This window comes from Onychostoma macrolepis, chromosome 17 (genome assembly GCF_012432095.1).
Source record: "Onychostoma macrolepis isolate SWU-2019 chromosome 17, ASM1243209v1, whole genome shotgun sequence".
In the NCBI taxonomy this organism is placed as follows: domain Eukaryota; kingdom Metazoa; phylum Chordata; class Actinopteri; order Cypriniformes; family Cyprinidae; genus Onychostoma; species Onychostoma macrolepis.
Genome location: NC_081171.1, coordinates 75,019 through 91,394, shown reverse-complemented (window position 1 = coordinate 91,394; position 16,376 = coordinate 75,019). Strand labels below are relative to the sequence as shown.

General features: G+C 42.9%; 1 protein-coding gene and 1 pseudogene across 1 annotated transcript in view; both read left to right on the top strand.

Moving 5' to 3' along the window:
• Window positions 1-15,788, top strand: part of LOC131523204 (von Willebrand factor A domain-containing protein 5A-like) — a 16,169-nt gene extending 381 nt beyond the window's left edge. The window contains exons 2-7 of the mRNA XM_058749345.1: window positions 8,743-8,794; window positions 9,719-9,921; window positions 10,868-11,090; window positions 11,316-11,476; window positions 12,103-12,217; window positions 15,558-15,788. Coding sequence (XP_058605328.1) covers window positions 8,752-8,794; window positions 9,719-9,921; window positions 10,868-11,090; window positions 11,316-11,476; window positions 12,103-12,217; window positions 15,558-15,766 — 954 coding nt within the window. The 5' untranslated portion in view covers window positions 8,743-8,751 and the 3' untranslated portion in view covers window positions 15,767-15,788. The remainder of the gene's footprint in view (window positions 1-8,742; window positions 8,795-9,718; window positions 9,922-10,867; window positions 11,091-11,315; window positions 11,477-12,102; window positions 12,218-15,557) is intronic.
• Window positions 5,021-7,059, top strand: LOC131523521 (uncharacterized; annotated as a pseudogene).
• Window positions 15,789-16,376: the final 588 nt, after the last annotated feature.

The window sequence follows — 16,376 nt, the reverse complement described above, 5'->3', positions numbered from 1 at the left end:
AACATGTGACATGTCTCGCATTGAGAAATAAATGATGGAAACCCGTTTAACGGGAAAGTCTGTAACGAAACAATAGTTTGGTGTAAGAACAGCAGTGTTTATGATTATGACTGCGAACACAAAGTATGGCAAGAAGAAGCACTCAAACTGAGATCTACAGGACAAATTAGCATAAACGCAATAATCCCATAAAATCAGCGATAGATTAAAAAGTTCTGCTGATCTACTAATAATGAGCAAATGAAAGAATACAGACGCAGATCATTTCCAGAATAATCAATGCAATCTGCTAGAGATGAGGTGTGTTTTATTTACCAGTGATTCTGTTTATTTGACAAAACATTAATGTGTACAATATGCATTGAATTGGACCAGTAAATATTTTCCTGCTCGTCTGAACACACAATCAATCACAGAGAGTTCACTCACTTCTGAATCTGACTGCATTCAAACAGCTGTTTCTCAGAACTATCACAAGAAGCTGAGCAATGCTTATCAGAGGACAGAAGAAAACATGTGGGAGATATTTCACAAAAAACTAACTGAAGTTTTAGCCTACATAGCTTGTGTAATTAAATTTATTTAAATTGAACGTTAAAAGATTTTTTCTAAGCATGGTTATAAAAATGACTTGAATGTCGTAATTGAACTGTGGCGTAACCCTGACTGTGAAACCAGGCCAGTACTCATCATGTTCTGTTCGGTGTGTTAATATAAATCATGCTGTCCCTGGCAGTGCTTTATGAAAATGGACCGTGGTTTTACCAAAGTCCCTAAAGTGACCCTAGTTCAACTATAGTATTTGTAGATTTCCATGGTTACCACTACAGTAAACACATTTGAACCATGTGTAAACAAAAATATAACTTCATAAGTTAAGGTGTATTGAATGTTAAAATATGTTTCAAATATTAAGTTAAGTGGGTATCATTTGCAAACAAGCAAAGCTGAAGATCTGCTGACAGCACAGGCACAAAACGGGTTAATACATGTTTTTTGGCGTTACATAATGGTGCAAATACCAGTGAACTAGTAAATATCACAAACCATTTAAATACCCTCCTCCCATAAATGTGTCGTCTGAAAGGTGAACTCATACAAATGCATATGCAATAAGATCAGCTGCAAAGATGACCGTTCGTGGCTAATGTTCACCGTGTCTTCAGTAAATCCTGACAGTGTTTCTGATTTTTAACGCCAGAGTTTGCTCTGCTGCTGTGTGTAAATCTGGCCTTAAAGTCCAAGTGAACCGCAAGATGCTGCCGACTTTACTTCAGTATTGTGTTGATTTCTTTAATATTTCTACGTTCAGTTTGTCAGACAGCTTCAGTCAGAAGTTGTAGGAGCTCGTAGTAAATTTCTGAGGTCTGAAGAGACTGATGTGAAATCATACAGAAGAAAAGCCAGTCAGTTGAGTTTGTGGCAAAACCTTCTACAGTTCCTGGATATTGTTGTCTTTCACTGCATATGATAATTCATACTCAGAAAGTAGATCTGAAATTAAATTCATTACAAGATGATTAGTTAAAACACTTCAAAATGCACCTGCAGGCAATTTTCCAGTTATGTATTTTGTAATTGAAAATCTCTTTAAAAAATACTGTGTACAGCTCTGTGTAAAAATGAATTGGAATATGTGCAAAGGATTGTGGGTGATTGAAGGATACAGTCGAATAAAGGACGATAAACAGAGACTGGGCAGTTTCTTACACTGTAGACTATTCAAAAGCTATATGAATATATTCTAGGAAGATGGAAGCTGTCTTAAAGGTTGTAACACCTTCATAAAGATATATTTGAATGTAAATTTATTTCTAGAGCACTGTTTATAAAACAACTTAAAGTTGACCAAATTGCTTCACATTAATAGACTTAAAACAAGAAGACAAACTATCTCCTGATCAGCTGATCGGCGGATCTCGATGGGTTGAGAAGACGACCGACTCGACCGATGCGTTGGTGCCAGTCCACGTAAAGATTTAAAAACCGTTAAAAGAATTTTAAAATCAATTCTATAGAGGACAGGAAGAGACATTAAAATTGAGGTAATCTCAGTGTTGGGTGTAATTAGTTACTAAATAATTAGTTACTGTAATTTAATTACTTTTCCCTTGAAAGAGTAAAGTAAGGGATTACTCTTATTCTTTCTGTAATTTAATTAGTTACTTCTTATGTAATTGAACTTAAAACTGTGTATAGACTGTAGAACATTTATACACAATACAATACAATAGTGGATTTAACATCCAAAAAATGAAAGTCTAACCTTAAAATGCATGCTTTTTATGCACCCTTCTCTCATTAAATACTTTGAGTTAATAAGAATTCTCACAATTAACTAGTTGGTTATTAGCATGAATATTACTGGGATATTGGCTGTTTATTATTACTTAAATGCACATATTAATGTCTTATTCTGCAAGACCTTATTCTAAATCCTTAATCCTACACAATTCTTTAACAACTACTTTACTAAATATTGATAAGCAGTAATTAGAAGTATATTGAGGCAAAAGTCATAGTTAATAGTTAGTTAATAGTGAGAACTGGACTCTAATCTAAAGCGTGAGCAGAATAATTGAAGTAGTTACTTGAAAGAATTAAAAGAAGCGTTTCATGTCTATCTTTGTATCATTAACTTGTCGAGGTTGATATAGGATTTAGAAAGAAATTAGTAATAAGTAATTAAATACATTTTGGAGAGAGTAATTTGTACAGTAATCTTATTACACTGTTGAAGATTAGTAATTAGAAACTAGTAATTAATTACTTTTTACAGAGTAACTTACCCGACACCAGGTAATATGTTCATGTGTTCATACCCAGCAGAATCTCGCCGCAGGATTTTGCACCATTTGAAGTTGAGAAATAGATTTGTTTATTCCTGCATGGAGAGCGTTGCAGTAGTCGAGATGAAGGCATGGATTACCTTTTCAGAATCTTTAGTGAGAGCCAAGGTTTCGCGTTTGCCAAAAGCCTTAGAAGCTAGATTTTGCAACCGTTCGTCAAACTTAAGGGACACCCAGGGTTCTCTTTCTAACACTCGTTCGGTATCTCACTATGGGAACGCCTCGGGCGTGACCGATCGCAGACGCACCAATAACACCACGTCTGCCAACTATGGCAGACCAATCGCTGCAGCGATCAGGGAGTCCCGCCTCCCTGTATATAAACCGCAGCTACCTGCCGTTTCGTCATTCTCGCTCTCTTCCTCGTGAAGACTTCGGAAGCTGGCTCAGCAGACTTAGGGAATCATTGCTCAACAGTTTACAGACGGAGCCGCAAGGTAACGTCCCGAACGCAGGATTCCTAACGTTTGTTGAGCTTCACTTAGAGTGGGATAACTAACGCGTTACGGCGAGTTTTCTGCTCTAAGTTTTATACTTATTTTCCAAGTTTTGGGGGCGCTCACCACGCACCAAAACAGAGAAGGAAAAGAACAGCTCTCTATTGTAGCACAGCTCCGTACTAGTTAGCAGCTTACCGTACGAAGAGAGTGTAGGCCCCATGGCCACTACGAAAGAACCGGAGAGCCCTGGAGGAAAAGGTAATCCTCCCCATCCGTGTGCTTGCGGAATGTGGATTTCTGCGAAGGATTCACACGGCCTCTGCATCTCCTGTTTGGGCTCAAAACATGCTCAGGCGGCTCGGTCAAACCCCGAGGGCTGTCCTCACTGCTCTAAGTTCTCGGTTAAGACCCGAGAGCGGAGAGTCCGCGTGGCAGTAGCTGGTAAGTCGGACCCATGCCTCTCTGCTCAACCCAGAGAGGAACCGATGGACTGTCCGCAGGCCAGCAGCTCGTGGGGAGAGATGATGGAGAGGGTGTCGCCAGTCCTTCCCCCGCTGTTCGATCCGTTAGCGGGAGAGGAAGATGACGAGGACGAAGTATTGTCAGCCATCCTCGAAGACGAGGATGACGACGATGAAGATGCTATTCTTCCCCCGAATCAGTCGCGTCCGCCGAGTGCACAGGAGGCGAGTTCACCCTCCCCCATACAGACGGACACAGATCTACACGAGGTCTGTCGCAGGGCCGCGGGTAGACTGTCGATCGATTGGCCATCCCAACCGGCAGGTCCGGGGGCTGAAAGAGATCTGTATGATGGAAAGAGACTTCCGTCACGTCTCCCTCCATCGAGGCAGTTTATTCCAGCCGTCGCGGCTTGTGTGGCTGAAATGAAGAGGTTTTCGGATAAGCCTTTTTCCCTCCGAGTGTCTGTTAAGGGCTTCTCGAGGCTAGACGTTCAGGGTATGGAGGATGTGGGGATGGCGGACCCTCCCCCCATCGAATCATCGGTGGCTAATCACTTGCACCCAGGTCGCCGGGCGGCGCTCTCTTCAACCGGAGCCTCGCTTCCAGTGAAAACAGAGCGCTTCGCCGCCTCTGTTTTTCAAAAGATCTATAAGTCATCGGCACTGGCAGTTCGTGCTCTGAACGCGACGTCCCTCCTTACTGCCTACCAAGCGGAGTTATTAGAGGAGATGGGGCGTCAGCTGGACTCCGGATCTCCCAACCCAGCGATCTGGGAGGAGATATGTGTCATTGCAGATTTAAAGCTGCGCACATCCCGCGGAGCAGTTCAAAGCTGCGGTCGGAGTATGGGCTTAGCGGTTGTGGGAGAGAGATCGCTATGGCTCGGTTTGTCAGGCCTCTCTGACAAAGAGAAGGTGGAGTTTTTGGATGCCCCTATTGATACAAAGGCTATGTTCGGCGCAACGGTAACAGCGATGCGTCAGCAATGTGACCTGCGGAAAAAGGAGGGAGAGGCATTCGAGGTCTGTCTCCCCAGAAAGCCGGCAGCTCGGCCTTATCACCCGAGCCGACCGAACTTCAGACCTTCAGGGAGAGGGGGACATTCTGATTATCAACCTTCCCGTCCTGCTCCACCTCAACAGCCGGGAAACACGGGCCCTCAGTCAAAGCCCGGTTTCGTGAAACCAAAGCAGTCTTTCGCAGCCGCAGCAGCGAAACACCGGTCGGCAGCCCCTCAGGGAAACAAAAAGAGGCGGGCGACCTGAGATGTCAGCTTGGCATCAGGAAGGGTTTGGAGACAGCACTCAGGGTTTCTCTGTCCCATCCCTGCAGAACGATTCCATTCTCCCTCCCACGGGGAAAAGGAGAAGGAATTTAAGTGTGAAATGGACGTGTGCGGTCAGTTCAAAGTCCAATGTTTGCGGGGAAATGGCCCATGTTCTTCTGGTGCCCCCCAAAGAATTGTCTCTCCCTCCACCTACGAGGTTTGTTCCGAGGGAGCAAGGACAAAAGTTCGCAAGCATCCCATCACAAATAAAGTTTTCTCTGACGCATCCAGGCCAAGGGCTGAGGGCGCAGAGTGGAATAAAAATAAAGAAGGATCACAAAAAATTAAAACAATCACAAATAAAGACGAATCTTACTCCTTTACTGGAGCGGCATTCCCCTCCTTCGCCACTAGAGTGTGCTGCAACACCGCTAGTGAGCGAAGACGAGAAGGGCCCACTCGCAGCTCAGGCCGCGAACTGGCGCGCATGCGCAGTTCATCCCTGGGTTTTAACCACGATAGACAGGGGTTACAGACTTCAATTCGCTGTAAAACCTCTTCAATGGAGTGGTAATCTCAGTGGCTCAAGGGGAAGCAGCTCAGGTTTTAGAGGAAGAAATATCCTCTTTAATGAGAAAAGGAGTGATAAGAGTGATTCCATCAAGAGAAAGCCACTTAGGTTTTTACTCCCGATACTTTGTGATTCCCAAAGGAGGGGGAGGTCTCCGTCCCATTTTGGATTTACGGGTCCTCAACAAACACCTCAGAAGATACAAATTCAAAATGCTGTCGCTCAGAACGTTGTGTCAGAGTATTCGTCAGGGAGATTGGTTCACCTCAGTGGACCTCCAGGACGCATATTTTCACATAGATATTTTTCCTGCTCACAGGAAATATCTGAGGTTTGCTTATCAGGGCACAGCATACGAGTATACAAGAATTCCCTTTGGCCTCGCTTTGGCCCCCAGGGTTTTCAGCAAGTGTGTGGAAGCGGCTCTGATGCCATTGAGGAGGGGAGGGATCAGAGTCGCATCATATCTGGACAACCTGCTCATCTGCGCGCCTTCCCAGAGGCAAGCAGAGAGCGATACGGGCAGACTAGTGACGCATCTGGAGAGACTAGGTTTCAGAATAAACCAGACGAAGAGTTGTCTAACTCCTGCACAGGAAATAGTCTACTTGGGTCTCAGGTTGAATTCAGTGACGTTTCGAGCTTTCCTATCAGAGGATCGCATCGAGACATTTCACAGTTGCCTCTCCCTTTTTCAACGAGGGAGATCAGTCTCTTTCAGAATGTGTCTTCGGCTACTGGGTCTGATGGCCTCAACACTGTCAGTGGTTCCCCTGGGACTGCTGCGAATGAGGGATTTTCAGAACTGGACAGCGTCACAGGGCATTCGCCCAAAGAGCCGTCTCAGCCGCAGAGTGCGCATCTCACCAGAATGCATGAACGCTCTCCGTCATTGGAGAGCTCCGTCTTTTCTCAGAACAGGATGCCTTCTGGGTCCTGTTATGTAAAGGACCCTCCTGTCGTTACGCACGACACACGTTCCAGGAATAATGAACAGGGGAGCGGACTTACTGTCCAGGGGGAATCCTCTGTACGGGGAGTGGAGACTCCACCCCCAAGTGACGCTCAAGGTGTGGCAGAGATTCGGCCGTGCAGCCGTAGATCTCTTCGCATCGCGCGAAGACGCGCAATGTCCCCTGTTCTTCCCCTGTTCTTCTCTCCGGCAACGATGCACCGTTGGGTGTGGATGCTCTAGCCCACGAGTGGCCAGACGTGTTACTGTATGCGTTCCCTCCGTTGAGCCTGATCGAACCGACACTACGGAGGGTTCGACAATACAGACATGTAATGATTCTGATCACGCCATACTGGCCGGGGAGAATGTGGGTTGCGGAGATTGCGCAACTGCTCTACGACCAGCCATGGCCGTTACCAGCACGCAGGGATCTCCTCTCACAAGCACGGGGGGAAATATTTCACCCCTCCCCTCAGAAACTAGCTCTCTGGGCCTGGCCCGTGAGAGGCTAAATCTGGATGCAGCTGGGTTACCTCCGAAAGTGATAGAGACAATTCAGAACGCGAGGGCTGCCTCGACACGTTCTTTATATAATCTCAAATGGAGGGTGTTTGAGGGATGGTGCGCCGATAGAAACATTGTTCCTTTCTTGTGTTCAGCTTCGGATGTGATGTGCTTCCTACAGGACCTTCTGGACAAGGGCAGAGCCTTTTCTACAGTTAAGGTTTATCTGGCCGCTATCTCGGCAAGTCATGTGGGTCTTAACACGGGTACTATTGGCCAACACCCTCTCGTCTGTCGATTTATGAGAGGGGCACGTAGGCTACACCCAGTATCGAAGCCGCTGGTCCCGCCTTGGGATTTGTCCATAGTTCTGAACGCGCTCTCAAAAGCCCCTTTCGAACCCATTGATAACATTGCCTTGAAGCTGCTCGCTTTGAAGACGGCTCTGTTACTTGCTCTCACTACAGCAAAAAGGGTGAGTGAGCTACATGCTTTATCTATTCACTCCTCATGTATGATGTTTGCTCCGGGGTCAAGAGTAACTTTTAGACCTAACCCGGCGTTTGTGCCTAAAGTGTTTGATCACGCTGGTGCAGTTCAATCAGTGGACCTGCTAGCTTTTCATCCACCGCCCTTTTCATCCCCAGAGGAGGAGAGGTTACACAGTTTATGTCCGGTTCGTTCTCTGTATCGTATGTTCAGAGAACCCGCACACTTCGTAAGAGCAATCAGCTTTTTGTCTCGTGGGCTGACTCTTACAAAGGAAAGCCTATCTCCGTCAGCGCCTTTCCCACTGGGTGGTGGAGGCTATCGTGTTATGTTACAATAATATGAATAAAGAGCCCCAATAGGATTACGAGCACACTCAACTAGAGGTATGGCTACATCCTGGGCTCTGTTTAAGGGCATTTCTATTCAAGAAATTTCTGTGCAGCCAGCTGGTCTTCTCCGCACACATTTGCTCGTTTCTATAGACTGGATGTGACAGAACCATCTCTGGCCCACTCAGTTCTGGGAGTGAGTAGTCAGGGGGTATAATGCAATTTATTAAGGGGAGTATTCCTTTGCATTCTGTTTCACCTCAGTTGGGCTTTATGATTCAGATAATAACCTACTCTTTCTTTAGTCTGCTTCGTCAGCATATCGGCAATACGGGAGTGGTCTATATCCCATAGTGAGATACGGAACGAGTGTTAGAAAGAGAACGTTAGGTTACTGACGTAACCCCGGGTCTCTGATAACATGAAGTGAGGTATCTCACAAACATTGCCCTCCTTGCCTTACTGCACGGAGAAGAGATATGCGGAGAATGACGAAACGGCAGGTAGCTGCGGTTTATATACAGGGAGGCGGGACTCCCTGATCGCTGCAGCGATTGGTCTGGCATAGTTGGCAGACGTGGTGTTATTGGTGCTTCCGCGATCGGTCACGCCCGAGGCGTTCCCATAGTGAGATACGCATTTGCATACTTTCTTCATAAAGGCAATCACTTCATGTTATCAGAGAACCGGGGTTACGTCAGTAACCTAACGTTTTTCCCTGATGATCCCATTATTTTGTCCAACGCTTCTACAGAAGTATACAGCAACAATAAACATTTTTGAGCGGATTGTGTAGTCATGACAGATCATGTCTAAATAGACAGAAGTTATGAAATATAATGTGCAGTAAGAGCTGATTTGTTTTCACAGAGCGTCATCATGGTGAACTGCTGTGGTCTTGTGTCTGAAAAAAACGAACCAGGTATAAACATCTCTTCCTTCTTATAATTAATGCTTTGACTTTGTATTTCATCTTGTGTCATGCACTCAAAAAAAATGAATTACAAAATAATAAATGAAATTGATACATTTATGAAGTGATTTTTTTTTATGCTTGTTGAACTAAAACTAAAACATTTAACTGGAAAACAAATTATTAGGCAGAAATCCTTCTACATTCAGAAACATGATACATGATTCGATTTACCTAAAGCTGCTGTCCATAACTATTTCTGGTTAAAAATGATCCGAAATCAATATGTGACCCTGCAGCACAAAAGCAGTCATAAGCAGCACAGGTATATTTGTAGCAATAGCCAACAATACATTGTATGGGTCAAAATTATAAAATTTTCCTTTATGCCAAAAATCATTAGGATATTAAGATCATGTTCCATGAAGATATTTTGTAAATTTCCTACCGTAAATATATCAAAACTTCATTTTTTATCAGTAATATGCATTGCTAAGAACTTCATTTGGACAATTTTAAAGGAGATTTTCTCAATATTTTGATTTTTTTTGCTCCCTCAGATTCCAGATTTTCAAATAGTTGTATCTCAGACAAATATTGTCCGATCCTAACAAACCATACATCAATGGAACGATATTTATTCAGCTTTCAGATGATGTATAAATCTCAAATTCAAAAAATTTACCCTTATGACTGGTTTTGTGCTCCAGGGTCACATTTTTGAGCAAGTACATAACCAGCCAGTGTTTAAAACTATCAATTCACAGCGGTCAGCTTATAATAATGTTTTCTGATTTGAGTGGTACTGGTAGGAATTTGCGGGAAATTCGAGCATGCCGCTGCGTTATTATGTCACGTCTGTAAACATAAAGAAGGCGTCCCGGCTAGTCTTTGAAATTACACAGAAGTCATTTTCTTTTGTTTCTCTCTCAGTTCCTCTGAAGAGCATCTCAGTGCAGCTGCAGATTAAGGATCACGTGGCGTCTGTCAGCTCGTGTCTGCAGTATGTGAACGAGGAGGAGCATCCGCTGGAGGCTGTGTTTGTTTTCCCGCTGCCCGCCGATGCTGCCGTCTGCCACTTCAGCGCCAAGATCGCAGAGCAGGAGATCGTGGCCGAGGTTCAAGACCGACAGAGCGTGAGTCCAGACAGACGTCGTCTTCTGTGGCGTCATTCTGTCACCTCTCTCTTATGGATAATCAGTTGAGGTCAAAAGTTTACATCCCCCTTTCAGAATCTACAAAATGTTAATTGCTTTACCAAAATAAGAGGGATCATACAAAATGCATGTTATTGTTTATTTAGTACTGACCAGAATAAGATAGATTTCACATAAAAATGTTTACATGCAGTCCACAAGAGAAAATAATAGTTGAATTTAGTTTCAAAAGTTTACATCCCCTTGATTCTTAATTCTGTGTTAGCTGATTGATCCACAGCTGTGTTTTTGTTTAGTGATAGTTGTTCATGAGTCTCTTGTTTGTCCTGAACGGTTAAACTGCCTGCTGTTCTCCAGAAAAATCCTTCAGCTCTCACAAATTCTGTGGTTTTTCAGCATTTTTGTGTATTTGATCCCTTTCCAACAATGATTTTGAGATGCATCTTTTCACACTGAGCACAACTGAGGGACTCGCATGCAGCTATTACAGAAGGTTCAAACGCTCGCTGATGCTCCAGAAGGAAAATTCATGCATCAAGAGCCTTTTGAACAGAATGGAGATGTGTACATTTTCCTTATTTTGCCTAAATAATATAGAACGTGATTAAACTGACCTGGAACTACCTGTGCAGTTCAACGAATTTAATCAACACCTGCCAGCCAATCAGAATCCAGTATTCAGACAGACCATGGCATAAAGTATTAAGAATCAAGGGGGTGTAAACTTTTGAAACTAAATTCAACTATTATTTTCTCTTGTGGACTGCATGTAAACACTTTTATGTGAAATATATCAATATACAATTAACATTTTGTAGATTCTGAAAGGGGGATGTGAACTTTTGACCTCAACTGTATGTGCACTGGAATAATAGTATGTGATTGTGTTGGAGTCCGTGGATACGCATGTGTTTGTCTCCTGCAGGCGCGGGATCAGTATGATGATGCTGTGAGCTCGGGTCAGCAGGCGTTTCTGCTGGAAGAGAGCGAGGAGAGTTCAGATGTGTTCAGACTGAGTGTGGGCTGTTTGTCTCCGGGTCAGAACGCCTCCATCACCATCGTTTACGTCATCGAGCTCAGCGTCCAGGCCGATGACGCGCTGCGCTTCTGTCTGCCGGCTGTACTCAACCCTCGCTACAAACCAGCAGGTGATCCTTACCTGATTTCAGGAAACAACATGAGATAATGATGAACTCCAGATCTACCTGAGACTTGTCATAGTACTTGTATATCGTTGCTCTTTTGTTGATTTTGATTGCTTCTATTGTCCTCATTTGTAAGTCTCTTTGGATAAAAGCATCTGCTAAATGACTAAATGTAAATGTGGATTGATACTGAGGTATAAAGTATCTCTGTCTGTGTGATTGCCTCAGCTTCATCGGCCGGTGTTCCAGAAGTGTCCTCAGCATCTGTTATTCCTTACACTCTGTCTCTGAGTGTTGAAGTGAGATCTTCTGCCCGCATCTCCAGACTGGAGTCCAGCTGCCCTCTGGATCCTCTGGAGTTCCTCGACGCACAACACACTAACGCCACGGTACTGTGTGTTTTTTTTTTTTATTGCCCTGTTTATGTGTGTTGTGACAAATGAGGACATAGATGTATATAATGATGAGGGTATGACAGGTATTGCAAGAAGGTGACTTTTCAGGACATTACTCCATGTCCCCACTTTTCAAAACGCTTATAAATCACACAGAATGGAGTGTATTGAAAATCTGAAATCTCCTGTAAGGGGTAGGTTTAGGTGTAGGGTTGGTGTAGGACAATAGCACATACAGTAAGTACAGTATAAAAACCATTACGCCTATGGAGAGTCCCCACTTTTCACAAAAACAAGTGTGTAGTGTTTTGGCCGGTCCTCACTTTCTGAGAGCCCTTTAAAGGCCTGTTTGAGGGTCAAGACTTGGTTTTAGGGGTCAGGTTATAATTGGGTAAAGGGTAGGTTTAGGGTAAGGGTTTGGGTCAGGCACTTAGTTCTGAAGGTTAGGGTCAGGAGCTAGAAATGTGTCAGTCAATGTCCTCACAGAGATGGCTGTACAGAGTTGTGTGTGTTTCTCGTTCTGTGTGTGTGTACAGTTTTTATGCACTTAATGTCTCAAATTCAAGAATCCTGTGGTCATGTTTGTGCTCGTGTGTGTGTGTGTGTGTGTGTGTGTGTAGGTGAATCTGAGTGCTGGTCACCGGTTCGATAAGGATGTGGAGCTGTTTCTGTATTATGAGAATTCCCATCAGCCCTCTGCTGTCGTGGAGGCAGGAGCGTCTGCGGCTCAGTCAGGTATAACTCTGAACATCCAGTACATGAAGTATCAGTACAACATGCAGGATATGATGCTTTTGTTTGCACATGAATTCAGTTTTGTGTATGTCATACTGTACCTTACACATCGTCAGATGTTGTTTCCAGTCGTCCGATTAACAGCTCATATGAGAGAATCACACTGCAATATAAAATTGCCATACTTTCTTCATAAAGGCAATCACTTGACCACTGGTGTTCATGATCAAAGAGTGCTGATTTTGCCCTACAACCAAAGAAAACGTTTTTTGATTCTAGAAGTTTGTGCACTGATCTCTGCTGTTTAGAGCGGGTTGTTCATGAGTTGGGACGCAGGGCTTGATTAGTAGTTCAGGTAGTTTTGATTCACTCTGCAGGATAGAGGCTGTTGTGCAGTCTAAGTCAAGTCAAGTCACCTTTATTTATATAGCGCTTTTACAATGCAGATTGTGTCAAAGCACTTAACAGTATCAAATTGGAGGATAGAGTGTCAGTAATGTATAATGATAAGATTAAACACTCAATTTTCAGTTAAAGGCATTTCATTATTGAATTCAGAGATGTCATTGTCTAGCTCAGTTTAGTTTAAATAGTAGCTGTGCAATCAAATCGGCGATAATCGCTAGAAATTAAGTGTCCCCAACTGAGCAAGCCAGAGGCGACAGCGGCAAGGAACCAAAACTCCTCTGAGACATAATGGAGAAAAAAACCTTGGGAGAAACCAGGCTCAGTCGGGGGGCCAGTTCTCCTCTGACCAGACGAAACCCGCAGTTCAAAAGTTTATATTTCTATTTTAATTTTGTTGCAATTTCTAACAATAGTAGTATTATGTAGTTAGGTATTTTATTATATTTTAGTTATTTTGTTATTTTTGGTTGATATATCTAGGGATATATCTCTGGGGGTCATCTGGGTGTCCTGGTCTCCGCTGACGATCAGGGCTGTAGACATCATCTCTTGGTGCTGATCCACCATCTGATCGGATACGGACTGAGAAACAGACTAGGAAAGAAACAAACAAATATTAGCGTAGATGCCATTCAACTGACGATGTAACGAGTACATCGTGTGTTATGGGGAGTGTTCCCGGTTCCGGTTGATCTAATTAATGCAGCCTAACAATCCTTTAACGGATTTGAATAATAGAAGCGTGTGTCGTTATGTGTAAGCCAGGCTAAAAGATGGGTCTTTAATCTAGATTTAAACTGACAGAGTGTGTCTGCCTCCCGAACAGTGTTAGGTAGACTGTTCCAGAGTTTGGGTGCTAAATAGGAATAGGATCTGCCGCCCGCAGTCGATTTTGATATTCTAGGTATTATCAAACGGCCAGAGTTTTGAGAACGCAGCGGACGTGGAGGACTATAATGCGATAAGAGCTCGCTCAAGTACTGAGGAGCTAAACCATTCAGGGCTTTATAAGTAATTAACAAGATTTTAAAATCTATCCGATGCTTGATAGGGAGCCAGTGCAGTGTTGACAGAACCGGGCTAATATGGTCATATTTCCTGGTTCTAGTAAGGACTCTAGCTGCTGCATTTTGGACTAACTGTAGTTTGTTGATCAAGCGTGCAGAACAACCACCTAATAAAGCATTACAATAGTCTAGCCTTGAGGTCATAAACGCATGAATTAACATTTCTGCATTTGACGTTGAGAGCATTGGTCGCAATTTAGATATGCTTTTGAGATGAAAAATGCAGTTTTACAGATGCTAGAAACATGGCTTTCAAATGACAGATTGCTATCGAACAGCACACCTAGGTTCCTGACTGATGAAGAAGAATTGACAGAGCAGCCGTCAAGTGTTAGATAATATTCTAGGTTATTACATGTGGGGTTTTAGGTCCGATAATTAACACCTCTGTTTTTCAGAATTTAGCAGTAAAAATTATTTGTCATCCAGTTTTTATATCGACTATGCATTCCGTTAGTTTCTCAATTTGGTGTGTTTCACCGGGCGCGAAGAAATATAGAGCTGAGTATCATCAGCATAACAGTGAAAGCTAACACCATGTCTCCTAATAATATCTCCCAAGGGTAACATATAAAGCGTGAAAAGTAACGGCCCTAGTACTGAGCCTTGAGGTACTCCATACTGCACTTGTGATCGATATGATACCTCTTCATTCACTGCTACGAACTGATGGCGGTCAGATAAGTACGATTTGAACCATGCTAAGGCACTTCCACTAATGCCAACAAAGTTTTCTAGTCTATTCAAAAGAATGTTGTGGTCGATAGTGTCGAACGCAGCGCTAAGATCCAGTAGAACTAATAAAGAGATACAACCACGATCAGATGATAGAAGCAGGTCATTTGTAACTCTAATGAGAGCAGTCTCAGTACTATGATACGATCTAAATCCTGACTGGAATTCCTCACAGATATCATTTTTCTCTAGGAAGGAATATAATTGTGAGGATACTACCTTTCTAGTATCTTTGACAGAAAAGGGAGATTTGAGATCGGTCTGTAATTAACTAGATCTTTGGGGTCAAGTTGTGGTTTTTAATGAGAGGCTTAATAACAGCCAATTTGAAGGTTTTGGGGACATATCCTAATGACAACGATGAATTAATAATAGCCAAAAGAGGATCTAAGACTTCTGGAAGCAGCTCTTTTAGAAGTTTAGATGGAATCGGGTCTAACATACATGTTGTTGGTTTAGATGATTTAACAAGTTTATACAATTCTTCCTCTCCACAGTAGAGAATGAGTGGAATTGTTCCTCAGGGGTCTATAGTGCGCTATCTGATGCGATACTGTAGCTGACGGCTGCAAGGATACAATTTTATCTCTGATAGTATCAATCTTGGAAGTGAAGTAGTTCATAAAGTCATTACTGCTATGCTCTTGGGAAATGCCAACACCTGTTGATGCTTGATTTTTCGTTAATTTAGTTACTGTATTGAATAAATACCGAGGGTTATGTTTGTTTTCTTCTAGAAGAGACGAAAAGTAATCAGATCTAGCAGTTTTTAATGCTTTTCTGTAGGATAGGGTACTTTCCCGCCAAGCTAAACGAAATACCTCTAATTTAGTTTTCCTCCAGCTGCGCTCCATTTTCCGGGCTGCTCTCTTTAGGGCACGAGTGTGCTCATTATACCACGGTGTTGGACTCTTATCCTTAATCTTCCTTAAGCGTAAAGGAGCAACCGCATCTAAAGTGCTAGAAAAGAGAGAGTCCATAGTTCCTGTTACATCATCAAGTTGTTCTGAGCTATTGGATATACTGAGGAACTGAGATAAGTCAGGAAGATTATTTATAACAGTCTAAGACAGTTCATACAGAATTCAGTCCATTTACACCCTTTGACCGCAGTGCTGTCTCTATTTCAGGGTCTCTGATGGGCGACCCGGCGCTCATGATCAGTTTGTACCCAGAGTTCCCTGCAGATGTGATGTCATCACTGGCGTCTCAGGGCGAGTTCATTTTTGTGGTCGACAGATCAGGCAGTATGGACTGCAGGATGCATCAAGGGAATGACGCACAGATGCGTATCGAAAGCGCAAGAGTAAGATTTAGGGTTTCAGATATGATGCATTAACAGGGGTGCACATAAGTGGTCCGCAGGTCCTCATGCATGACCAAAATAAAAAATACGCTGTGTAAATAAGTTCTGACAACGCATTTGCATACTGATGTGGTTGACAGCTGTTAATGCACAATTACTATTTTAGATCGACAAACTGTATAAGATTTCTATTCAAACTAAAAAGAATAAATCTAGGTTACCTGCTGCGATTTTCAAAGCACCGTACAAAACTGTGAGATTTCATTCACTGACGCTCTTCAATCAGCAGCACTAAACCCGGAAGCGCATATACTTAACCCGCCAAAATAAAAGCCTTCTGATTTTAAGTTTGAAAATGATGAAAATTCATATTAGTAAATTAGTAAAAGTAGTAAATATTAGCATATTAATTTAAGTTTATTATAAAAGAATTGTATTTGTATTTAATACTACCTTTTAAAGGAGCCATAGAATGGATTGATGCAATATTTTAAATTGTTCTCTGATTTCTACACAGAAGGTATGTCGTTTAGGTAAGGGCAAAAATTCTCCAGAAATGGTTTTACATGTGCATTTACAACCCTAGGATTTCTCCCTAGAATGAAACTGTCTGTTATTGGCTTATTTGGAAGGGTCATGAATA